Here is a 25468-nt window from a genome sequence, read left to right on the forward strand (position 1 = left end):
GTGCGCAGTGTCAGATACGTAAGTTGCGCAGCTCTAGTTCACATATGTATTCACTTCGAAGTCTGACTTGAAATCTAAGCAGTGTAAAGCCGGAGACAATGTAAGTTTTTGCATGATATTTATGCTGTTTAACATCAAATTTGTTTTTTATATCGTTTCGTTTGGCGAGTATGACGTTCAGTATATTCATGTGTGCCACTTAAGCATAAATGAAACCGCTAAGCGGCTGCATGGTAAGTTAACTTTATTATGTTTATAACGTTTCAAGACCTTTAACGTAAATAACAACTCTGTATAAAATAAGCTACAGTATAGGAGAACATGCCAGATACAATTAAACGTCACTGATTTCAATAAGTAAAGTGAGCTTTTTGTTTTTATGTGGTTAGCAGAAGATTAGAAAATAATGTGAGTAAAAAATAATCATTCCAATAAAAAAGTTAGCTGTTTTTTAATATATTTTACGTTGATATGGGGTAAGCAGCAGATAATGAAATAACTTCATGCGAGTTAAAAAATAATGTTTTACACAAAATATTGTTGCATGCAAAAAAGGCCAGCTAGTCAAAGAAGAGTGCAGTATGTAAGAGAAAGAAAAATGTGTATTCCTCTTCAGGATGTTTGGTTGGTACACACAGGGCTGTTTTGTGCTTTCAATGGATTCATAAAACAATGCATCAGTGAACAATCTCAAAGGCTTGTGTACCATATCTGTAGCATAACCTAATCATGTGATCACTTCTAAGAGAAATGAGGAAATTCCTGTTTCCTGTGTTCTGTTCACATCCTTTATCAAAATGAATTTTTTTAATCGTTTTCATGTTTATAGAGGTTATTGTCTTTGTGTGCGTCTAGCTTTTGGCCGGGTTGCAAGCAAAAGGAACACAACAATTTAACTGTTGCAAATGATTTACAATGGACACGTTTGATTTATTTGGTCATCCAGACAGTGTAAGTAAGCCAGACTGAAGTAATGTGCTAAGTATTTAGTGTCCTATTATATCCATTAAATAGCAAAATGTCATGTCCCTAAAATATTCACAAACAAAACACTACTGTACAATACTAGTTAGAAAGCACATGTACCATTGTAAGGCTCTGTAGCATTAAAGTACATGTGCAATATGTGTTTGCCTTCACCAGATTCACCTGGACATGTTTACACTTCAAGTTAGCATCATATACCACTTTTTACAATCAACTGTCCTGTTTTTATCTGCACCGTTTCAGTCGTCTCTCTCATATACAGCGTGCAAACCCCTTTTTATTTTTGTTATAGCTTTTTTTGTGACACGCCAACAGACACACACGGCCACGCAAACACACACAGACACAAAAAATGTAAAACAAAAAACGTAAAAGAAGAGAAAGGCGAAATGGTCCCTCAGCTAAGCGTGAATAAAAAACTGGAAAAGCAAATGCTTCGCGTTTTTAAGGTGGAACGGATAGCGTCAATAAGAAACTGCGAATAAGAAGCTGGATTCAGCCTCATGGATTTAGCCCTATTTATGGACGAAACACAGATAGTACACTTACGTTTGGCCGACGTCGGCCTAAAAGCGGAAAGTCGGGCCCCCTAAAATACACATAAAATAAATATCGGCCAGGCCTAGGCGGATAATTCAGTCAGTTAGTGCTCTAACCAGCTCTCCGCTACATCGGCTTTGGGTCGCCTCATTACCGCAAGCCGGTGCCGCTCTTATCTATTTGTGCATGAACATTCATCTTTTTGCAACCCAGCATATTCTTAATTTCACTAAACACGAATTAATGGCCCTCAGCTGTGGGCTGCCGAAGTGACCATGTTGAAATGTTCTTTCAAAAAAGCTGCATTTTCTCAGTATTTGCTCGAGAACCTCCATTTTGCATCTTCTTTCTTACTCTCCGGCCTGATCTCGCTTACATATAACGTTGTCTTATTAATATTCAACATATAATTTGCATACTGATTATAAGATTAAACTAGTATCTATTATGTTCAGGATATATTTGATCTAAAAAGTTAAGTTCTAGTATCTATTGAATAAGTACTAGTATCTAATAAATAAGTACTAGTATCTAATGGAATAGTTACTAGTGACTAAACAATAAGTACTAGTAGCCTAAAAATATATACTAGTAAACCTCAAGGGTTAAATGACAAATTGGCTTGCCATAATCCTGCATTTTATAGGATAGGAAACGATGCTGGCTGTCATATCAACAGAAGTGACTCATCAGAAACAACTGTTTACGTTATTGAGGTGAAATAGAGCTTTGACCTTTAGTGTGAGGTAAGATGATCCTTCACCTACATCACTGACACAGCAGGTTCATAATGATTCATGCTCAGGAAATACCTCCAAGTCTTCACAAACGATCATTTACTGATCAAAGATTTTGTTCATATAATGTTCAATGCTTAGTGACCGGATTTTAAAATAGGTTGAATGCTGTGAAAATGGAAACACTGTGGCAATTGACTGTTATTTTTTAATTTAATAGCATGAATTACACCTTTTTGAGAGTATATACAACTAATAGAGGGTATGCATTGATGTGAACGTGCCAGGATCCTGGGACACGCTCCCTTGAGTGGCTAAACACCCAACAAAATGGTGGAGGAGAATAGGAGAAACCGGGACTAAAACACACAATTATTTGCTAAAATTACAAGCAGCGGGACTCGACTGTGATCCTTAAGACTTCACCACGACTTACAATGGAATCAGGTGTTCCTGGACACTGAAATGTTAAGCATATCGTAAGCAGTCATTTTGTTGAGTGTTTGGCCACCCATGGGGGCGCGCTCCGGCGTGCTCACGTGGTAAAGTGACGACACGGCCATACCCTCTATACAACTCAAAGCTGAGCTTAACCTTTTATTTGCAACTTTTCTAAAACATTGTGACTTATTCTCATCTACAATGTAACCTAAATCATCTAGTATCTAATATACTTGAAACATCTAGTATCTACTTGAAACATCTAGTGTCAGAGGTGAACACTACTTATCTCTTTTCCTTCTCACCCAGAGCTAGTTTCCACAAGGCGGTTATCAATTGACTTGGATCATTTCACAACCAAAAAAAATTTGGATTTGGAAGCAGTAACCAATTGGTGACAGAGGTTGAAAGAGTGACAGAAAGATATCCAGGTGGGTTAAAACCTCTGCTCATGTTAACCTTTGAGCTTGGTCTATTTTATGATGTAACTCATCATAAACTCAGCATGAGGACATAAGAGCTGGGAAGCACATTACTGCTGGAGTATTAAGTCATTCAGAATTAGTGAAACCACAGCACCGGTGCCTTCCTCATCGACACAACCAGCAGTAAGGTATTTACCATTCATCCTTACCGTTTCATTTACTTCTTTTGTCATTCCTTACAACCATTATTCTATTTTATTCTTTGTATAGTCTTTACTTTTATTTAAAAGATTATCAATGTAAGCAACAGTAAATTGTGCATGTGACTGGTGAATCTTAGAATAGATAGTTTTAGCATTAAAGGGATGGTTCACCCAAAAATAAAAATTCTTTCATCATTTACTCACCTTTCGAGTTTTCCAAACCTGTATAAATGTATTTGTTCTGATGAAAGATATTTGGAATAATGCTTGTAACCAGACAATTCTTGGATCCCATTGACTAGCATAGTGGATAAAATTACTTCTTCAATCCCTTTAAAAAATAAGCTACGTTCTTTTCCAGCATTATTAACTCGATCTATGAATATTTCTGCAGTATTTATTTTCCATCTTCATGTGAAAATCGTACCAAACTGGAACACAAAATGAAGGACTTTTCATCCCCCATAGAGAATCATAGTGAAACGGGAGTTTCTTTTGTAAGTGAGACATCTAGTGCTTATTTTCCCTTACTTTCCTCAAAACATTTGTCTTGTTTTTTGTTCAGTTCTTTCAGATCTTACATCATCTCACAACGTTTTACCTGTATCAAGTTTTGTTTTCTGTTATTATTTTTCATTACATGATCTCTCCCTCTCTTTTGCTTTGTGAAGAGACAAAGAAACGAAAGCGATGAGTGGGCAACATCATCTAGAACCATGAGCGCATTTCCCGAAGGACCTCCGGTTCTAGATTACAGGGAGCCAGGACCCCCTCCTAAGGGGCGCAAGTACCAGAACACCTTAAAAACACTCATCCCATTCCGCTTTGGCCAAAGGTTAGAAATTCACTTCATTCTTTTTCACCTCATTATAAGCGTGTTATTTGAAGTTACAGAGAGTATTTGTGATCAATTATCCATTTTTTATTGTACTATGATTAATTTCAGAGTCTTTTTTTTCAGTTCACACCCAGTTGATGATGCCGGTTTTTTCTCCTTCGCATCATTTACATGGATGACACCAATGATGTGGAAGCTCTTCAGGAATCGGTTGGACATGAACTCACTTTCTCTCTCACCTCATGATGGAGCCCACACCAACGGAGAGAGGTGCATTTTCTGTTTTCTTTGAAACGACACAATAGAACACAATAGAAGACCATTCTTATTGATATTTCACTTGAATATCCAACAACAGAAAAAGGCCCAAAACAACAGTCTAAGTGTGATTGCTGTTGTTGTGTTTAGGTTACAGAGACTGTGGGAAGAGGAGGTCGCCCACGTGGGCCTAGAGAAAGCTTCTGTTGCTGGCGTGGTCATGCGTTTTCAGAAGACACGATTAATAGTGTCATTTTTGTCCTCCATCTTTTTCTCGTTTGCTGTATTTGTTGGTCCGGTATGTTCAACAATTCTTGTTGTAATTGTTTATTATTTTTAATCTTCCTTGTGGATTTGTTGAAATACAGTATGTTTTACATTGTGTCTTTGTCATTTAGTCTATTTTAGTGTATCAAATCCTAAACTATGCAGAGAAGCCGGATTCATCAACATTGTTTCACGGTGTGGGTCTGTGTGTGGCTCTGTTCATCTCAGAATTCAGCAAGGCGTTTTTTGCATCACTCTTGTGGGCTTTGAACATGCGTACAGCTGTCAGAATAAAGGGAGCATTCTCAATGCTTGCTTTCAAGAAAATCATCTCTCTCAGGACACTCGCCAATATCAGTGTTGGAGAGGTAAGCTATTGCCTGTTTATGATTTGTAGATTGACTGTTGTCTAAAACTTATGACAGGTTACTTGCTGGAAAGGTTGTGATTTTGCATTTAAAGAGTCACATTATTGCTCATTAAGTAGTTAAATAATCTTTAGTAGCTTTTGAATGTCTAAAGTATGAAAGTAATATAGCATTCATCAAATGTGTCCCTTTATATGACAGACCTTTTACTTTATGTAGTGGTTTCATTCACTTATTTGTTTATTATTTGTGTGTTTTGTTTTTCTCTGATGTAGACGATAAACGTGTTGACGAGTGATGGCTATCGATTATACGACGCTGTCTTGTATGGAACATTTTCACTGTGTGTTCCTGTGCTAATGATCATATGCATCATATATGCATGCATCATTCTGGGATACACAGCACTTATTGGAACTTTGGTGTACCTGATCTTCATACCTATTCAGGTGTGTTGTATTGTCTTGATATTTTGTCTTCCCAGTTTTGTTATTTGTTGGACTGTTACAGTATTATGGGACATGTTTTCTTTGTGCGTCTGTGTTTGTGCTCTAGTTATCAGTCGCTAGACTCATTGGTCAACTTAGAAGGAAGGCTGTATCTGTGACAGACAAACGTGTTCGCACGATGAATGAGGTTCTGACCTGCATCAAGCTCATTAAGATGTACGCATGGGAGGAGTCATTTGAGAAAACAATCACAGGTTGTCCTTTTACTTTCTGAATTTGACAAACATATTTAGAAATGGAATCTTTTAATTATTTGAATCAAAACGTAACAAATTTGTGACCCTGGTCCACAAAACCAGTCTTAGCAGGGGTACATTTGTGGCAATGTCAAAACATTGTATGGGTCAAAATTATCGATTTTTCTTTTATGTTAAAAATCATTAGGATATTAAGTAAAGATCATGTTCCCTAAAGATATTTTGTACATTTCCTACCGTAATTATATAAAACTATATTTTTGTGAGTGGATGCAGCAAAATCATGAACAGAAACGGCCTGTAACACGCCTACAAACATCCCTCGCTGTTGCTCGCTCTTTAGGAATTACCCACTCAAGTTTAATATCTATGTAAAGCTTAGAATTTCAGCTTTTGGGTTCATCCACTCTCCACAACGTCATTACAGCGGTAAACTAATATAGAGTGTTAAAACAAACCTGTTTCTTCTTAGCAACAGCCTGCTACAGCACCTCTGAGTAACAAAGTCAAAGGCACCCTTACATTCCAGAGTTTGAAATAGTTATATTTGGCCAAAGATCTAGTTCTATCCTAACAAATACATACATCTATGGAAAGCTTATTATTTCAGCTTTCAGATGATGTAATAGTCTCAATTTCTAAATTGTGTAAGGATTTTAAAAATGTAGAGGACCAATCCAAATTCACTTTTAATCTGCATTTCTATGTACAGCCATTCCATTCAGGTATCTGTTAAATGTCAACAAAAGCAAAAGTAAATACTCGCACCTTGTTTCATTAAACATATTTTTCTTAAAGGGGGCATATGGCGTGAATACGTGTTTTTCTGTGTCTTTGGTGTGTTATAAGTTACCCATGCATGTTTTAGACATGTAAATTGGAAATATTAAAGTGTCGGAAATAAAAGATGTATTCGATATAAAAGCTCACCCAGACCTGACTGAAACGCCTTGTGTAGTCACAAACCCACAAATCTACGTCAGTTTGTGGTATGATTTGACTAAAACCGCCCAAATGTATACGCAAGTAGGGTGGGCATACCTGTCAGTACAATTGCTTTGGAACCTGGCGTTACATTTCCGTCACATGCTTGCAGTATTCGACCAATCATTACGAACTGGTTATCTGGCCAATCATAGGACACCTAGCTTTTCACACTGAGCTTTGTAAAACATCCACGCGTTTCAGACAGGCAGGGCAGAGTGGAGATATAAAGATATGATTTTTAACAAAAGTTTTTTCCCTATTCCCTCTTATCGTTTTTTTTTGCTCCAGATATCAGGAGAAATGAGAAGTTGCTATTACAGAAGGCTGGTTATGTTCAGAGTTTAAACTCTTCCCTAACAGCAATAGTGCCCACACTGGCAACCATCCTCACCTTCATTACCCACACTGCACTGAAACTGCCCCTAGAACCTTCTACTGTGAGTGCACTGAACACAATTAAACTATTGTGCTAAAAACACAAAGTTTCACCACCCGCTTATTATAATTGTTTGCTTTATAATAAACTAGCACAGATGTGAATGCTTCATCTGATACTATCATTGTACAAATTACAGTTTTCTCTAACCAGCTGATTGTCTCCTCACAGGCCTACACTATCATCGCTGTATTCAACTGCATGAGGATGTCTATGGGTTTGTTGCCATTCTCTGTTAAAGCTGTAGCTGAGGCTAAAGTTGCTCTGGTTAGACTGAAGGTTCGTTTCATTCTTTTACATGCTTTTTACTCTGTATGTCAAAAACAACAACCATCATCATTAAGGTCTACCTTAGTGGACAGAGAGTTCACTTCCTATTTCCTCAATAACAATAAAGTTCAGATAACAGACACTTTACTGATGCTTGTGTTCCTGCAGAAGCTTCTGATGGTCAAGAATCCAGACAGTTATCTCATCCAAAATAATGATTCGAGCTCAGCGCTTGTTATGGAAAATGCTTCATTGAGCTGGAGCACTCCAGATGTCAGAAATGGCAGTGAGCATCCTCAAGATGTCTCTCAAAACACCAAACATACCTCAGATATCAAACCAGCACTCAGAAACATCAGTTTTACTCTTCCCAAGGTGTGTGTGTTATAGAGTTGACTGAAAATGAATTTGTGTTGTGGGTCGATAAAACTTTCATATATAACATTTAAAAAAAAAAAACATTAACATTGACTCTCTCTTTCATTTATAGGGAAGTCTGCTGGGGGTATGTGGCAACGTTGGAAGTGGGAAAACCTCTTTGATATCAAGTATTCTAGAGCAGGTGTGATGCCTCTGTCTCGTGTGTTTATGTTTGTTAGCCAATGATCACATAATGACACACAGCACCACTCATAATGTGATGAATTGGGTCAGTGTAACTTGTCTATCCTTGCAGATGCATCTTCTGAGCGGGTCTGTGTCAGTAAATGGAACTTTAGCTTATGTTTCCCAACAAGCCTGGATATTTCATGGAACTGTGAGGGATAACATTCTCATGGGAGAACCGTTCGACCAGACCAGGTACAACACCTTTAGATTTAGTGTAGACACCTTTGAAACACATGTAGTTTACAAAACTCCTGTACTTGTACCTAAGTGACTGTGAACTGCTTTATGGTCGTATTTATAGCATGTGATGACTTTTATGGGTTAGGGTAAATGTCTGACCCTGATAACAGAACTTTGTTGTTGATCATTGATGCTTTCTAAAATGTGCGCAATGTGTGCTTGCTGTATTGCAGATATGACCGTGTTGTTTACGCATGCTCTCTGAAACCTGACCTGGCAATGCTTCCTTATGGAGATCAGACCGAAGTGTGTTTCCACACAACACCACACATCTCATATACTTCACAGATGAATAGAGTTATATCAAATAGAGGTTAATCTATAGTAATTGTTATATTTGTGTTTGCAGATTGGAGAGCGAGGTTTAAACCTTTCAGGTGGTCAGAAACAGAGGATTAGTTTAGCCAGGGCAGTATATTCTAACAGAGACATCATCCTATTGGACGATCCCCTATCTGCCGTCGACGCCCATGTTGGAAAGCATATATTCGAAGAATGCATCAAGAAAGAACTGAAGGGCAAATCCATCATTTTGGTTACTCATCAGCTACAGGTAATTCCGAATAACATTTAACTCATTATGTCTTCAGGGCATGCTCCCTTGATCTCCTAATAATTCAATTTCATTTATCAAATCAAACACCATTATCTAATGGCACCTGTCACAGCACATCAGAGACAGACCTTCCTCTACAACACAGGGGCCATAGTTATATGTAAATAATGTTAATATTTAACCAGATTGCTTGGGGAAGGTATTATATCTTTTTTTTGTGTGAACTTAAGTGAACTATAATGATTCAGCAATTTTATGGTAACGCATGTATTGTGTAACCTCCTCAGGTAGGGGAAAGGGTTGTATAAGCCTGCTTTGACATGGCACCGGGATCACATGCTCATTCACATGTATTCACAAAAAACCCACAAACCTTTAACCGACTTAGGATGACACTCTCTTATAATTATGTCAGTCAGTATGCTTCAGCAAAGATGCTTGTAAAGGCTGTTTAAATATTTAACTCACCTAGGGCAGTGGTTCTCTAACTTTTTAATTCAATAAGGTCCTCTGTACTAGAGTACATTGCTTTGCAACCCCCCCAAATAAAGACTTATAATCTTAAACCTAGAATTTTTATTAAACCAAAAACATTATCCAGTGCTGGAACATCAATTCCTTTGGTTGGTGGTCTTTTTTATGTTTGATTGCATATAATCTATGATAAATTTATATATTTGATAAAATGCCACAGAAAATAGTGGCCTCCCTGGATCCATCTTGGGGTCCCTGTTTGAGAACCACTGACCTAGTAATGTAATGTAATGTAATGTATCTTTACCAACTATTTCCTGTTGTGTGATCTCTTTAGCTTCTGCTCTTTGTTATATTCATCAGTATCTGGAGTTTTCTGATGAGGTGTTGCTGTTGGAGAATGGCGAGATAAAGGAAGCTGGAACTCACAGCATTTTAATGAATGCAGAAGGCTGCTATGCACAGCTCATCCATAACGTCCAGCTGGAACAGAACAATGTACACACTCTTAGACCCTCCACATCTTTACTTTGTTTTAAAGATAAAATAATGAATTGAATCTGAGAGACAGATTGTTTTGTTGTTACTGAATTTATGCTTTTGTTTCACTTTTGTATTGTATAGGAAAAGAAAGAGGACAATTCCCAAATACACACTGAACTTGACACTAAACAGAAAAATCTAGATGAGCCTCAACTTAATGGAATACAGAACCCAGGTTAGGGAATAAATAAACATTAAAGGCCCCCTGGGGTGATAATCATGTTTTTAATGTTGTTAATATGTTTATGTGGTGTTTCAAACCATGTGCAAATTCATCATTTTAAACCATTGCTGAGTATTTTGTTTATGAAACTGCAGTTTACCAAAGACACTTAAAATAATGCTGTTTGAAATTGCCCCAGTAAACAACGTCATAAACCTGTAACCAATCACATCAACTCATTTGACCCCTGTGGATCAGCAGGATGAGGCATATAGTAAATATGCAAAGATGGTGCATATATTCGGGCTGAAACAATCACTACACTGCTGTGTCAGCTCTCAGTTTTACTTTAAGTTTTAGCAGCGTCTGGTAGTGCAGAGTGGATGCAGAGTTTTATTAAACTTTGAAGTTTCTTTCCTAGTTGGAAAAAGTAATTAACATCAATTCTGAAAGACAATGCTTTAACAATATTTAACGATTGTTTTTTAATTGTTTTTTAAAGGTGTTTATACAAAAATGTATAACTTATGTTGTTCTTTTGAACACAGAAAGATATATGAACAAATATTTGTAACCGAACAGTTCTAGAGCACTTTTGGCTGTCATAGTACTAAAAATAAGTAATAACAGGTGATATGTATTCATAAGCAATTACTACCCCATTTGGTGAACATAAATGAAATGTTATTTCAATTTCCATTTGTAGCCTTCAATATGTCTGATGAAAAAATTAAAACCGTGGAGTCTTTTCCAAAAGAAAAAAGAAATGGTAGGTGTTATTCTTATATAATTGTATTTTATGTAATCTTATATAGTCAAGAGAATGAATAACAAGCTTTCACTCACTCTGACTTGTTTTTGTGTGTTTAAGGCAAGAAGGATCAATTAGTAACTCAGGAAGTGTCCCAGGAGGGATCGGTGACATGGAGAACGTACCACCAATACTGCAAAGCTGCTGGAGGTATTGTGTGGTGTTGTTTCTCTCAGTTTTTTCTAATATATTTTCCTTTACTCTTTTATTTAAACTTTCTTATAAATAACACTGTTTCTCTGTGTGTAGGTTATATACTGTCAGTAATTATTTTGCTGCTCTTCACTTTTCTTGTGGGGTCGACTGCCATGAGCAACTGGTGGCTTAGTTATTGGCTAGAGCAGGGCTCAGGGGTAAATACACAAAAACCCTCTACATTCATCAAAACCTTCTTTCATTTTACTTACCGATTATAACAGCCCAGGTTGATCTCATTGTACTAATGTGAAGGACTGATTTTTCTTTCTGTGTTCTGTGTAGTTGTTGAACAGCTCTGATCCATCATCAAACAGCGGCAATATCTCTGAGAATCCAGACCTGCCATTTTATCAAATGGTCTATGGCCTTATGATTGTCGCCATGGTAGTACTCAGTATTGCAAAGGGATACGCCTTTGTTAAAGTAACTCTACGCTCTTCTTCCAAACTCCATGACACCATGTTCAAACGGGTAAGACATTTTCACTTTCTGAGTCTGAATGTTTTGGCTACAACATAGCATTTGATCAGAACACTTGTCACGGCTACTCAAAAGTATGGTTTGCCTCATTTTCTAACCCTCTTGTCATTTCAAACCTGTTTGACTTTTTTCCGCAAGACACATAAGATATTTTGAAGAATGTTGGTAACCGAACAACGGTCGTACCCATTGACTTGCATTGGTTTTGTGTCCATACAATAGAAGTGAATGGGTACAGCCGTTGTTTAGTTACCAGCATTTTTTTAAATATATTGTTTTGTGTTATGCAGAAGGTTTGAAATGTTGAGTTAATGTTGACAAATTAAAAATTTTGGGTGAACTATTAACCTTTAAAAAATGAACATTAAACAGAATGTTTAGTAATGTATTAAGTAAATATTTGTCAAGTAAAATGAGCACAGGCTGCATTTTGGAACCATGTGATTCTTTTCTCTACAGATCATTGGCAGCCCGATGAGTTTTTTTGACACAACTCCAACGGGCCGCATGGTGAACCGCTTCAGTAAAGACCAAGATGAGGTTGATGCAGTTTTGCCGTTTAACATGGAGAATTTCTTTCAGTTCACTTTGATGGTTACGTTCACAATCCTCACCATCTGCGTGGTGTTCCCATACCTCCTGATCGTTGTGGCAGTTCTCGGATTTATCTTTGCAACAATACTATAGTAAGACATTAAACAAACATCACAAAATCATTTAATCCAGGATCAAAGCTGCAAAATCACAACAGCAGCACTTATCCCATTCTGTTTAGGATACTGTTAGATTTATTAATATCCTTGCAACCAAACAAAATTAATATTTGAATGTTCAAGACACACAACAGAGTACAAACGCATTGTTTCAGTGTGTTCTCCTTGGTTTAGTGTTTTCCAGAGGAGCATTCGACAAATGAAGAGGTTGGAGAATGTGAGTCGCTCTCCATGGATCTCTCTCACTACCTCCACCATACAGGGACTCAGCACCATCCATGCCTATGACAAAAGACAACAATACATAGAACAGTAAGATATACTGTATTAAGATACCTGCCAAATTGCCGAATATTTATTAGATTCCCTTTATAGTAATCGTCTATATTAAAGTAATTGAGTAAGCAGCCGAATACTTAAGACTTTTCAGGCAAACAAACAAGGAATGCATTGACACAATGACATCATATCCTTTGTATGTGTTCCATATGACAGGTTTAAGATGCTGAGTGACATCAACTCAAACCATTTCCTCTTGTTTAATTGCGGGACTCGCTGGCTGTCATTCTGGCTAGACTTCTTGTCCTCTACCGTTACTCTAACGGTGGCATTGTTTGTAGTGCTCAGCCCCAGCGGGACCATAAACCCTGCTCTGAAAGGGCTGGCCTTATCTTACACAATACAGGTAACACTCACAGATGAATGAAAATAATGATTTCAAATTCAACTGGATATCTGAGTGCTGATTCTGTGTTTATGCTATTGCAGTTGACTGGAATGCTTCAGTTTGTGGTGAGGTTGTCCACTGAAGTTGAGGCTAAGTTCACCAGCGTAGAAAGATTGCTGGAGTACATTACGGTAAGAGACATACACGCTCATAGACATTTTGTTTATCTTAGGGTTATAAAGCATATCATTCGTTGAGTTTGTACAGTTTAGATGATGTCATGGAATTCAATGATTTACACATTTGAGTTTGAGATTTTTGATTTCAAAAAGGTCAAAGTATAGACGTCTATAATGTATTTTTCTTTTGATTGATGTCACTATTGCTTCTGTGCTGTAGGGTTGTGCATCAGAGGGTCCTCGGACTATCAAAGAAGCGAACATTCCAACAGGCTGGCCACAGGAGGGCGCCATAACCTTTAGAAACTACAGCATGAGATACAGGGATCACACCCCCATAGTCCTTAATAAACTCACCATCAACATTAAACCACAAGAAAAAGTCGGCATTGTTGGACGCACAGGATCCGGTGAGGGAAAACTTGGAATTATATAATTTTCATGCTTAGTGCCTTTTTTCGTATTCAGTGCATCTGATGAAATTAATTCAAAATAACAGACTGCTATCTCAAAGTGTTTCGATAAAGTGCAGAAAGCAATGTATGTGAATGAAGAAGGCAGATCATGTTGATTTGCTTGATATTTGAGTATCTTTCTCTGTCTGATTCAGGGAAGTCTTCTCTGGGTGTCGCAGTGTTCCGATTGGCAGAACCATTGGAGGGCAGTATTTTGATAGATAATATGGACATCAGCAAGCTGGGGCTGAAAGATCTTCGCAGTAAACTCTCTGTCATACCACAAGATCCTGTACTCTTCATCGGCACTGTCAGGTGATCTCCCACCTTTCAACTCCCAACCATAATACCATGATGATAAAGCCCATCTACTGAATTAAGGCCATGTTTCATCTACTAAATTTTATTCTTGATAAGTCAAATTTACTTGCTAAATGAAGTGTATTTCATAAATGACCAAAGTGAGTGAGGGTTCATAGTACTCTATATACAGCTGAGTTGGATTATTATTGCTATATCCGTTAATTAATTTATCTGCTATAAAATCTGCCCTACAATTTGTGTGGGTTGTGTGGAAACTACTATTGCCACAAAATTGTCACAAAACCTGAGACCTTGTAACACTAAAGAATCACATGACACCGAAGATGGAAAATGGCTAATTGGGCCCAATTTGGACATTTTCACTTAGGGGTGTACTCACTTTTGTTGCCTGCGGTGTAGACATTAATGGCTGTGTGTCAAGTTATTATAAGGGGACAGCAAATTCACACTGTTATACAAGCTGTACACTCACTACTTTACATTGTAGCAAAGTTTCATTTCTTCAGTGTTGTCACATGAAAAGATATAATAAAATATTTACAAAAATGTGAGGGATGTTATCACTTCTGTGAGATACTGTAGTTCTGCTTTATCTGCCTATAGTATAATCATATGTGTTTACTGCATATAGGTATAACCTGGACCCCTTTAACAATTACAAAGATGAAGAGCTCTGGCAGGCTTTGGAAAAAACCTACATGAAGGACACGGTAAAGACATAGATTACATATATGTTTCCATATTCAACAATGGAAATGACTTTGTAACATTAAAAATGATGTCCGATCAGTGTTAGCTTTTCTAGTAGTAGTCAGCTGGATTATTTAAACAAAGGCTTTATATGCTCATGTTAAACACTTAGTGTGGCTATGTATATAGTGTGAAAGGCAGTATGGTGATGAATGCATAGGCTTTGTACATTCAGCTATGAAAATCAGTGCTTTCTTTCTCTCGGGTAGATTGCTAAACTGCCAGAGAAGCTGGAGTCTACAGTAGTGGAGAATGGAGAGAATTTCTCTGTTGGAGAGAGACAGCTCATGTGCATGGCCAGAGCTCTGCTCCGCAACTCAAAAGTAGGAATACAGGCTTTCAGATTTACAAAGATTTTACTTAAGTATTCTTTGCTCTAACTTGTCTTATGTGTGTGTAGATCATTCTGTTGGACGAGGCCACGGCATCTATAGACTCGGAGACTGATGGCATGATCCAGCACACTATCAGAGATGCTTTCCAGCACTGCACTGTATTAACAATTGCCCATAGAATCAACACTGTATTGGAGAGTGATCGTATACTTGTCATGGAACAGGGCAAGGTAAGAGTACAAATTCTTATAGCAATCTGTGTTTGCAACATATGAAATTAAGATTTCTGTAAAACAGGTACAGAAATGACTTGGTAATGATGTTGATTAATATCAAATACACATCGCTTGATGAGATACTGCACTATAAAATATTTTGTCATATAATAACACATTATGTTTTTTTATATTCTTGGTGATTTAAAGTAGTAGTTCACTTTCAAATTAAAATGTCATGATAATTCACTCACCCACTTTTTATACAAAGCCTGTGGCATACTTGTGTTTGAGTGGCATACTTGTGTATTACTATCGAAATACTATTGACAATTTATTCATAATTCTCTCTCTCTCTCTCTCTCTTTCTCTCTCTCTCTCTCTCTCTCTCTCTCTCTCTTTCTTAGGTGGTTGAATTTGATCGGCCACAGGACCTGATGCAGAGGCCCAACTCCTTATTTGCGTCACTTCTAGCAGCGGCCAATCATGTAAACACCTAAAACACAAAAAGACGTGCACACAACCATATAATAAACCAACATGTATTTGGATTTATTTAGAAAGTGGATTTAATGTAAATGTACATGTGTACACCAGAGTGCAATGATCAAAGAGATTTTTATTTCATTGTAATATAATACAGATATATGATATTCTGTATGTCACAGCACATTTCAATACTGCTATTTGCACTTTTTTGTGAGCTTTACATTATTAACCTATTTTTTTAACATGAGGGTTATGCTTTTGTTCTACACGTGTACTGTCTATAGGTGAGCAAGAGGCTTATAATTTATTTAGCTAAAAATGTTCATTTTACTTCCCATAGTATCACTAAATGTACATATTTAAAATATTTATTTTGATTTTTATATGTATTTGAATACTAGGTATATGTAAAATGAAACAGATTTAAATGATTTTTAGTAATATAAAGAAAAATATATCAAATCTGATGTGTCTCCTAAGCCTTCTTTTCACTTTTATTACAAGCTTTGTTGAATTATTGATTTTGATTGGTCAATCATGACATTCGGTTATTAGAAAAGTAGAAACAGCTTTCTGGAATACTTGATTCTTATTGGTCAGATGCAGGGTCAAGTATTCCCTGATAATTACCACTGATAAAACTAACAATGGATATGGGAACTGTTTTATTACTTATTTAGTAACATAGCAAGTATGTTTATTTAAAATAAGTTCCCATCCAATTTCTAAACAATATATTTATATTTTGCCATGTGAATTTGTTATCTCACATGTAGTAAGAAGCTCTGTTAAATAATCTTTCAATGAAGAATGTATTGGGCCTGTGTGCAGTTGCATTTCCTATCATGGACACAAGGGGTCTCTCTCCACGTAATAGCAAAACTTATTGAGTTGCAGTTGCATCAGGAGAGACACTAACTGATGAAATGTGTTGAAATTTTAGCATCAGCGAGCATCTCAGACTGATGAGGGAGTGAGGGAATTACTTCAGCTCAGTCAAGAGACAGTGTGAAAGACATTAATCAGATATCAGCAACTTTTTTTCATTGTCTGTGTGTTTAAAATTCTGCAGCACAATTTATGCAAGGCCCTAATGAACTTATATAAGACTAGTTTGAAACATATTAAAGCTTAAGGCAGACTTGTGTTTTTGTTAACTTGTGTTTTAGCATTTTCTGTTTGCAGTGAAAACACCGTGCTACAAACACGTATTTAGACCAACAAACAGACAGGCGTCACAGGCTGAAGTCTTGTTTGAGTACATTAAGTTTTCCCTGGCACTTATTGTTTGTAGTTGTAATGCTGTCCTGTTCTGCTAGTCTGTCATGAGCTGCAGGAATTAAGCAATCCTTCGACTTCCTGCCGTGGGTTTTTTACCGTAACTTGTGTCTGATTACAACATTAGTCACGATTCACACTATAGCCACACATTTACTCATCTGTGAACAAACTGTACTCTGTACACAGGAGCATACACTCCAACACATGGTCTGCCATTCAGTCAATGCCCATATGAGTCCTCAAGTCAAATAGTCTTTTTTGTAATTAAAACCTAGAATTTTATGACATGTTTGATCTTCAAACTATAATATTCAATCAAGTCAGATTGATTGCAGGCTTCAAGGTGACTTTTCATGATCGCATACTGTATACTTTTCAGCATAAACTTTTTGGTACCCACTAGGGTGCAGTGTTGTCTGAGAAAGTCAAAAACTTTGACCGAAACCTGAGACCAAGTAACTTGGTATAGAAAGATATACAGTAGATACTGTAAACACAAGAACGCTAAATGATTCATACATACTCTTCCTTTGTCATTTTCTAAATATAATTTACATAATTTAAGTCATGAATTTAGTGTTTGGTGATCCAACGTAGAGGAGTGTGATCACCAATCAATAGGAAGCCAACAATAACCAATGATGTAAATATCTTCAGTTGTTTTAAAAACCTCAGTTGATCAAAAACTAAATCAGATTTCATAAGCCTCTCTCACTATCCGGTTGGTAGTTTGCAAGAAAGATAAATCAATGACAAATGTGAGCTCTATTCTTAGCCTTGTATTACAGTTGGCCGTAACTAGTTGTTTCCTAACACTGCTGGAAAGGACCGAATGCATTGTTTCTGATCAGGGAACAGATCTCTGATCAGGCCAAAGTTTAATTAAAGATGATAAAGACAGTAAGCAGACATACTCACTGAGGCCAGATGTGCCTGTAATAGTCCCTTAAGCTTAGCACCCTGAGAGTGATAGCAGTATAATAGTGCTTTCTCTTCTGGGGAGCTGGGCCGCGCTGTGTTAACAGAGGAAGTCTTCAATCATTCTGCAGTGAAACTGTTCCTCAATAAAAGGAAAAAGAAGAATCATAACACCCCTCAGTCTGTTTGCGAAGTCACACTGGGATCTGTCAGCTTCAGCGTGACGGAGGTTTAAATAGTTTTTCTGCTTGTATAAGAATATTAACAATGCACCATCGTCTTTATTATCATGATCATCATTGTAGCCGTTTGTTTGGACTGTAATGCCTTCTTTTGAGCTCTGGCATCCAGTTTAAGCGTGAGATGAGAGGACCGTTTAATAAATGAAATGTGAGTTAAGCACTCAAAGTTGATTTTTATAAAGTAAACTTACTGTTGCACAATAGCCACACTGTGATATAAACAAGCTTCACGCCATTATCAAAAACAATATTGTTTTAGCACATTAGTACAAAAATATAAAAATAAACATTACTCTGCAAGTTACTCTGAAAAAGTAATTAATAACTAGTTACTAATTACATATTCATTAGTGTAATTAGATTACTATACAAATTACTCTCTCCAAAAAGTATTTAATTACTTATCACTAATTACGTTCTATATCCTATATAATCCCTTGCTTCGTTAGGGGATTCAGTGTTAATATTGACAGCAAATTTTGATTGTTTTAGTCATATTTTTCCCTGGTTGTTCCTCTGTTTTCTGGTGTCGATCGTGGAGTGGGACCGGGTTGAACCTGCACGGTTTTCGGCGAGTGGGACTTTCTGGGTTGCAGATGGTGGGCTCTCCCTCGTCCTCTTGGATATTTGCTCGGTGGCTTTTGGTCGGGGTCACTGAGTGCAGCTATGACACGTCAGAGGGGATCTGGCCCTCCCGGCTGAGCCTGGTTCCTCCCAAGTTTTTTTTTCTCCATTAATCAATCATTGGAGTTTGGGTTCCTCACCACAGCAGGGCAATGTTGGCATGCTCACCGTGAGACTGCATTTATTTATTTATTAATTAGATATTATTTATTAGAATGATCTTGCTTGTTCTATAAGCACCATGCACTGTGCTGTGTTTTACCTTTTCTGTTTTCCCTGTTTTCTCCTGTAAAGCTGCTTTGGAACAATGCACATTGTGAAAAGCGCTATATAAATAAACTTGAATTGAGTCATAGCTTTTTGACGAAAATGAAATTTAGTTTTAGTCACATTTTAATCAACCCCATCATTTTAGTCTAAGTAAAACATTTTAGTCAAATAAATGTACATTATATTTAGTCTACTAAAATCTAAATGGTTGATATCATTTACTTGGTTTAATTAAATGTTCCATACAAAGATTGGACTGTATTGACAAAATTTTACTTCACCTTAGAATGAAATTAATCCAGCTCATTAGCTTTATTTTTCAGAAAAGTTCAGTTAATAGATATGCATTGTTGGAACACAGAATATTAGACCATTAATGACATGTTTTAGTTCATTCAATCCCATTTGACTCAAATGACTCGTTAAGTAGGGCGTATTCATTCAGTTCATTCAACCAATGAAATGGTCTCACACTCAAAGGCTATTGGCTCATGGCATGCCTCTTTGAAGAAAGAGCTGCACTGTCTTTGCTTGAGACAGCAATGAATGAGAAATAGGTTTCAGAAGACATATTATATCAATTGTATTACATTTCTTTAGTCATGCAAACATGTTACATATTTGGTTTGAATGTACAGTTTGACTCACTTCTTTAATCAGTAGAGGACTTTATGTTGCGTTTCACGTAATGCAGCAGCTCTGGTTAGCTGATAAGTTAACAAGCATATAAAAACGTTTGATCTGCCTTTGTAATGTGTTTCGGGGTGTCTCGTCTGCAGTCGCGCTTTGCAGCGTTTTACCGGCGACGCTTTGTAAACCAGGGGCCGTTTCAATAAGGAAGTTCCACCAACACCGAGTTAAACTCTGAACTCTGAGTTGATTTACTCAGAGAATCTGAACTCTGAGTTTTCAGTTTCAGACCAGCTGATTTGAGTTAGTTCAATCCACTCTGAGTAAATTCACCCGAGGTTATGCGCGTCATCAAGCCATCATCAATTGAGTGAAGATAGCACGATTCACCATGGCAACGGAACGTGACAAGAAGCGCTCTGTTCATTTCTCGCCAATCGAATTGAAGATACTGTTGCAAGCGTACGGTGAATATGAGCTATTGATGGGAAGTTCGGATCATTTCATTGACTCGGACCTTTGAGTCTCGTTCAGCAAAATGAACGAATCTTTTTTCGAGTCATAACGTTCCTTTCGTTCATTTTAGCAAAGTATAATTAAAATGTTACATGTCGCTTTCCGTACAAATCTACTTCTTATGCAAACGTTGATCATATTGCAACCAATACAAAACTATAATGCTATAATAAACAGAAAAGATGAATTACTTGTTTACCTTGATATTTAGTCTATGATTAGCTCACCTCACCTCTTATCTTGATTCATTTGTCATTTCACTGTCTTTGTCAATCAATAGACAAACACTAGGGCTAGGCTATGCACCCGTACGGTGGCCGCTAGGTGTCACTGCGCTGCAACAGAAGAAAACACATGCAAACACAAAAAACACAAGCAAATTCAGAAATCATCTCCATTAGTTTGGCGACACATGCCCTGCAAAAACTCGCAACACAAACAAACACAGAAACGCGCTCCAAACTGCACGGACGACAACGGAAGTGTTTCCGGGGGACCCCAAAAACTGATGCACCGGATTGGGTCTGCGCTTCGTTTTGACTGTTCAAATTCGTTAGTGGATTTGTCAGCCACACTGACTATGTCGATTAGAATAAGTTTTAATCATTTTTTAAACCTTTAAACTTTTTTATAGTGACACTTGTTTAAGTAAGTCGAACAGTTACTACGTCTCATTGTTTTTGTTAAACTGTTTAAATCGACAGGCTAATAATATCCTACGGACGTACGTTAAGAAAGTTAAATTAAAGTTATAAAGCAACTACCTTCAATGTGGCTGACAACTCCACTAACGAATTTGAACAGTCAAAGTGAAGCGCGTCCCAATCAGGTGCATCAGTTTTTGCGGTCCCCCGGAAACACTTCCGTTGTCGTCTGTGCAGTTTGCAGCGCGTTTCTGTGTTTGTTTGTGTTGCGAGTATATGCAGGGCATGTGTCGCCAAACTGATGAAGATGTTTTCTGAATTTGCTTGTGTTTTTTGTGTTTGCATGTGTTTTCTTCTGTTGCAGCGCAGTGACACCTAGCGGCCACCGTACACCCGTTTGTTAGGAAGGTTGTAAATTAGCTAATTTATCTGTCCAAAGCTGTCACATCACATTACAAAAGACCGAACGACTCAAACCCGTAGACTCGGGAGGTGAACTAATCAATTCTCTTTCCGGCTATGATTGCATTTGTTAAACGCGCGGAGCATGTTGCGCAATGCGCATGCGCGACTGAACGAATCACTTCCCATGAAGACTCGTTCTTCCCGAGTCACATTTAGGATTCGTTCGTTCACGAACGACCCATCACTTATATGAGCACATGAAAGTGACCAATTTGTCAGTTATGGTGACCCATACCCGAAATGTGACCTCTGCATTTAACCCATCCAGTGATTAGTGAGCACACACACAGCAAGTGGTGAACACACGTACACCCGGAGCAGTGGGCAGCTATCACTGCAGCGCCCGGGGAGCATGTAGGGGTTAGGTGCCTTGCTCAAGGGCACCGCAATCATTACCCGCCGGCCCTGAGGATCGAACCGGCAACCTTCTGGTCACGAGTCCGACTCTCTAAACATAAGGCCACGATTGCCCCCTACATGAGAGCGTGTTTCATGAGAGCCCCCACATGTTTAGAAAAAAGAGCAACACAGCCGCAGCAGCAAAAGAAAGAGAGTTGCCGTGGGAGAAAATTGCTACACACTTTAATGCGCAAGTTTATATGTCAATCACTTTTATATTTATTTTGTTGAAACTGAAAATGGGAATTATATTTAACTCTCTCGCTCTCTCTCTAGGTGCAATCCTTCTGCAATAAAAAGATCATGGCAGCAGCTGAATATGGAATACAATAACATCATTCATTCAGGAAAGTTTAAAGGAATAAAACGCTCTTGCTAGTAGGATGGCTGATAGGGAAATTGACAAGATCAGGAGCACGAATCAGTAAACAAATGGCGTATGCAATTTCAATACCGCTCGCGCTTCGAAAAGGGGTGGAGATTGTAACAAACCCTGGGTTTGCGGAGTAAAACCTGCTCCCGACCAGGTTAGGTTCACGGAGTATATTACTCTGGATACTCACTCGGAGTATAAAATACCTCGATTTCTGAAATGGGCTTGATTTACCCCGCGGTCGCGGGATTGACATATCTCGCGTTTTGAAACCAAAAACCCTGAGTATTCCGTTTTCTGTTGTTGACTTACTCTGAGTTTGCACTTACCCTGCTTTCTGAAACGGCCCCAGAAGACACAGAATATATGTCTGTGCTTGCTTACCCTTCTCCCTTCTCTTATATGAGACAAGCATCACATGCGCGCAAACTGATGTCCGCCAAGTGGGACAAGAATAGTCGTCTTGTTTTTATTAGCTAAGGAAAATGTCAGTATATTTTTATTACAGTTTTCGTTATCATGCATTCATTTTCATTTAGTTATCGTCCTGTTTTCGGCACTGAAAAGAAGTCGTAAACGAATACTTTTCGTCGTAGTTTTCGTCAACGAAATTAACACTGATTCAAGGATTGACATGAAACGGCCCTTTTAATTCATTCAATTAAATAAATAATAACAGACTACAGAAAATAGTATTATTTACTGACCAAAGTGTTACAAATGTGAAAATTATACATTAAAGCATGAATTTTAAAGTTATTTTGATGTCAATTCCACTTTTTAAACACATATATTACACAAAGTAATCCTTTTCTTTTCAAGGAAAAAGTAATCAAATTACAGGAACTAATTACTTAATAACTAGTTACACCCAAAACTGCACGTCACATTGTTTTACTCACAATTATGTTGCTTACTTATAATCTTTTACGAAATCATCATCTAATGCCATGAGATTTCAAATTTAGGTTTCCTTTTTAAAGGTACAGATAATGAAATTTAGCAGCATCAAGTGGTAAGTTTGTGAATTACAACCAACGGCTGCCTTTCCGACCCCTCCCTTTCGAAGCATGGTGGCTGAGACAGAATATGTGACCCAGTCTTAAGTAGCACAGGAACATTTTTAGTAAAAGGCAAAAATACATTGTATGGGTAAAAATTATAGATTTTTCTTTTATGCCAACAATCACTTGGATATTATGGAAAGATTTTTTTGCACACTCAGGTTCCAGAGTTTTAAACGACTGTATCTCCCCTAGATATCGTCAAATCCTAACAAACCATACAAAGAAAGCTTGTTTATTCATCATAAATAAGAATAATATAAAAATTGTTGTTGTCACAGACATACAGATTTTTTTGGAGAAAAACATGTTTGTCCTGTGAAAGAAATGTGGTATAGGATACGTTAAGGCTACTTATTCAGTTAATACAATTTCCAAGCACTTTCATGTTGGCCTCATCTTACTTTAATTCCGTTCAATGTAACGGAAGTCAACTGCACTCAGTTCATTCACATTAAAAACACTGTGATAACAGTGAAAAGCACACTAGCTATTTTTCTTGCAACACTGCAAACAACCAGGAATTGGCCCTTCCAATAAGACATTCAATGATCTCTATTAATAAACATTTTTGATATTCTTGCATAACCTGCTTGCTTGAATAACTGTGGACAATTAGTTCCTACTGTAGATGAATAGGTCGGAAGTTATATATCTAATCAGTGTGTTATGGCTCTCAGTCCGTCTAAGCATTTTGTTCAACTCAGTTGAGTGTGCCAGCATGTATGTACGGTTTCTATTTTTTGTCCTGTATGTTTTTCCTTCTCTTCACATAAACCCTCAGACTGTCTCCTCTCAAAATTGGCCCTGTCTCCCTCATATGCACAAACACACACATATAAATACACAGAATGCATGTGCACATTAACAATTGCCCAAAGGAGCATCTCTTGCATCTCACAGTAAACGTGTTGTGGTGGTACTAATGGTTACACAGGAAAGAAGTCACACATTGTGAATGGGAGTTACAGAAGATGCTCATAAATCACCAGCCCTGGTTTACATTATCCTTTAAAGTCTGGGCTCAGCCAGATGAATATGTACAGAGCTATAATGGGTGTGGTACAGTACGTGTGGTATATATTGAGGTGGATTATAAGTATGAAATCAAATCCAGTCCACAGTGTCATGACTGTAGAATGTACTTGTGGTAACATGACATTTCCTGTCACACCCAGTTCCACTGAAACAAAACCTCCCGGTCTGAGTCAGTAAATGATGTAGATCTAGACGCAGGTAATTTACCTGCAGTGTTTATTGTTATGTCAGGGGATTTGTTTTGACAGGTTATACTGTCATCAATCATGCTTATCCTTTATCTTGGGTGAATGTAGGCATTAGGCATCTATTTTGTCATTGTAAAAATCTTTCTTTTGTTCAGTTGTTTGCACAGTTGACACTCATGAATCTATTTCTCTTTTAAGGTAGAATAGCTGACCATGGTACTGTATATACAGCGGGCAAAATAAGTATTTGACACATCAGCATTTTTATGGGGATTTCTAAGTGGGCTTTTGACACAAAATTTCCACCAGACGTAGCCATCAAGCCAAATATTGAATTCATACAAAGAAATCAGAACATTTAAGTATACAAGTTCAGTCATAATAAATAAAGTGAAATGACACAGGGAATAAGTATTGAACACATGAAGGTAACAAGGTGCAAAATGGCATAGAAAGCCAGGAGATCACCTGAAATCTGTCAGTATTGAGAGAGAAACCCTGCCCCCTATCAGTACTAATTGATATCAGATGCTTTAGTCCTAATTGATGGCCTATAAAGGCTTCTCATTACCTAAGGCGCACAGGAAAGACTTCATGATGGGTTAAAGCAAAGAACTCTGTGTAGATCTTCTTAATCTTATTATTGAAAAGCATTTTGATGGGAATGGTTATAGGTGCATTTCCAGAATGCTGAATGTTCCTGTGAGCACTGTGGGGGCCATTATCCGGAAATGGAAAGAGCATCAGTTCACCATAAACCGGGCCACTATCAGGTGCTCCACGTAAGATCCCTGTCCGAGGAGTCCAAAGAATAATCAGGAGAGTTCTCCAAGAGCCAAGAACCACTCGGGCAGAACTTCATGAAGTCCTTGGATCAGCAGGTACTGCACGCTCACCACGCAAGACTCCATTACTTAAAAAAAAGCATGTTAAGGCTCTGTTAAAGTTTGCGAAAGAGCATTTGGAGAAGCCTCTGGATTATTTGGAGACTATAGTATGGTCAGATGAAAGCAAAATTGAACTTTTTGGCGGTCATTCTACACACCATGTTTGGAGGAGAAATGGCACTGCCCACCACCCCAAGAACACCATACCAACAGTTAAGTTTGGGGGTGGAAGCATCATTTTGGGGCTACATCTGGTGGAAATTTT

The 25468-nt window shown here is 37.6% G+C and overlaps 1 protein-coding gene across 3 annotated transcripts; it reads left to right on the forward strand.

Annotated features, from left to right (window-relative positions):
* The first annotated feature begins 14 nt into the window (after nucleotides 1-14).
* Nucleotides 15-16126, forward strand: abcc12 (ATP-binding cassette, sub-family C (CFTR/MRP), member 12). Of its 3 annotated transcripts, none has more exons than XM_056746489.1 (33): nucleotides 15-100; nucleotides 2174-2273; nucleotides 3015-3318; nucleotides 3728-3830; nucleotides 4005-4168; nucleotides 4295-4441; nucleotides 4580-4727; nucleotides 4828-5064; nucleotides 5340-5513; nucleotides 5620-5767; nucleotides 7046-7194; nucleotides 7365-7472; nucleotides 7632-7838; nucleotides 7954-8025; nucleotides 8140-8264; nucleotides 8486-8558; nucleotides 8662-8865; nucleotides 9706-9840; nucleotides 9967-10060; nucleotides 10755-10817; nucleotides 10920-11009; nucleotides 11109-11212; nucleotides 11340-11528; nucleotides 11997-12223; nucleotides 12425-12562; nucleotides 12746-12935; nucleotides 13019-13108; nucleotides 13317-13506; nucleotides 13707-13866; nucleotides 14507-14585; nucleotides 14835-14948; nucleotides 15026-15190; nucleotides 15583-16126. In XM_056746489.1, the coding sequence occupies exons 4-33, from the start codon at nucleotides 3777-3779 to the stop codon at nucleotides 15673-15675; spliced, it is 4131 nt and encodes a 1376-aa protein (XP_056602467.1). In that variant the 5' UTR covers nucleotides 15-100; nucleotides 2174-2273; nucleotides 3015-3318; nucleotides 3728-3776; the 3' UTR covers nucleotides 15676-16126. The 3 variants fall into 3 exon arrangements, with proteins under 3 accessions (XP_056602467.1, XP_056602458.1, XP_056602476.1); XM_056746498.1 differs by lacking the exon at nucleotides 2174-2273 and having other exon boundaries at nucleotides 74-100; nucleotides 3015-3136; nucleotides 3210-3318; XM_056746480.1 differs by having other exon boundaries at nucleotides 2174-3318.
* The last annotated feature ends 9342 nt before the right edge of the window (nucleotides 16127-25468 follow it).

Source organism: Triplophysa dalaica, chromosome 1 (assembly GCF_015846415.1).
Source record: "Triplophysa dalaica isolate WHDGS20190420 chromosome 1, ASM1584641v1, whole genome shotgun sequence".
NCBI lineage: Eukaryota > Metazoa > Chordata > Actinopteri > Cypriniformes > Nemacheilidae > Triplophysa > Triplophysa dalaica.

What these genes read in the sequence shown, in the direction of transcription:
- abcc12 (XM_056746480.1), top strand. Translation starts at nt 3,777, where the DNA reads ATGAAGGACTTTTCATCCCCCATAGAGAATCATAGTGAAACGGGAGTT. An exon ending in ATGACACCATGTTCAAACGG is followed by an intron (nt 11,529 to 11,996) that starts GTAAGACATTTT and finishes TTTTCTCTACAG; the next exon opens with ATCATTGGCAGCCCGATGAG. An exon ending in CTCTGCTCCGCAACTCAAAA is followed by an intron (nt 14,949 to 15,025) that starts GTAGGAATACAG and finishes ATGTGTGTGTAG; the next exon opens with ATCATTCTGTTGGACGAGGC.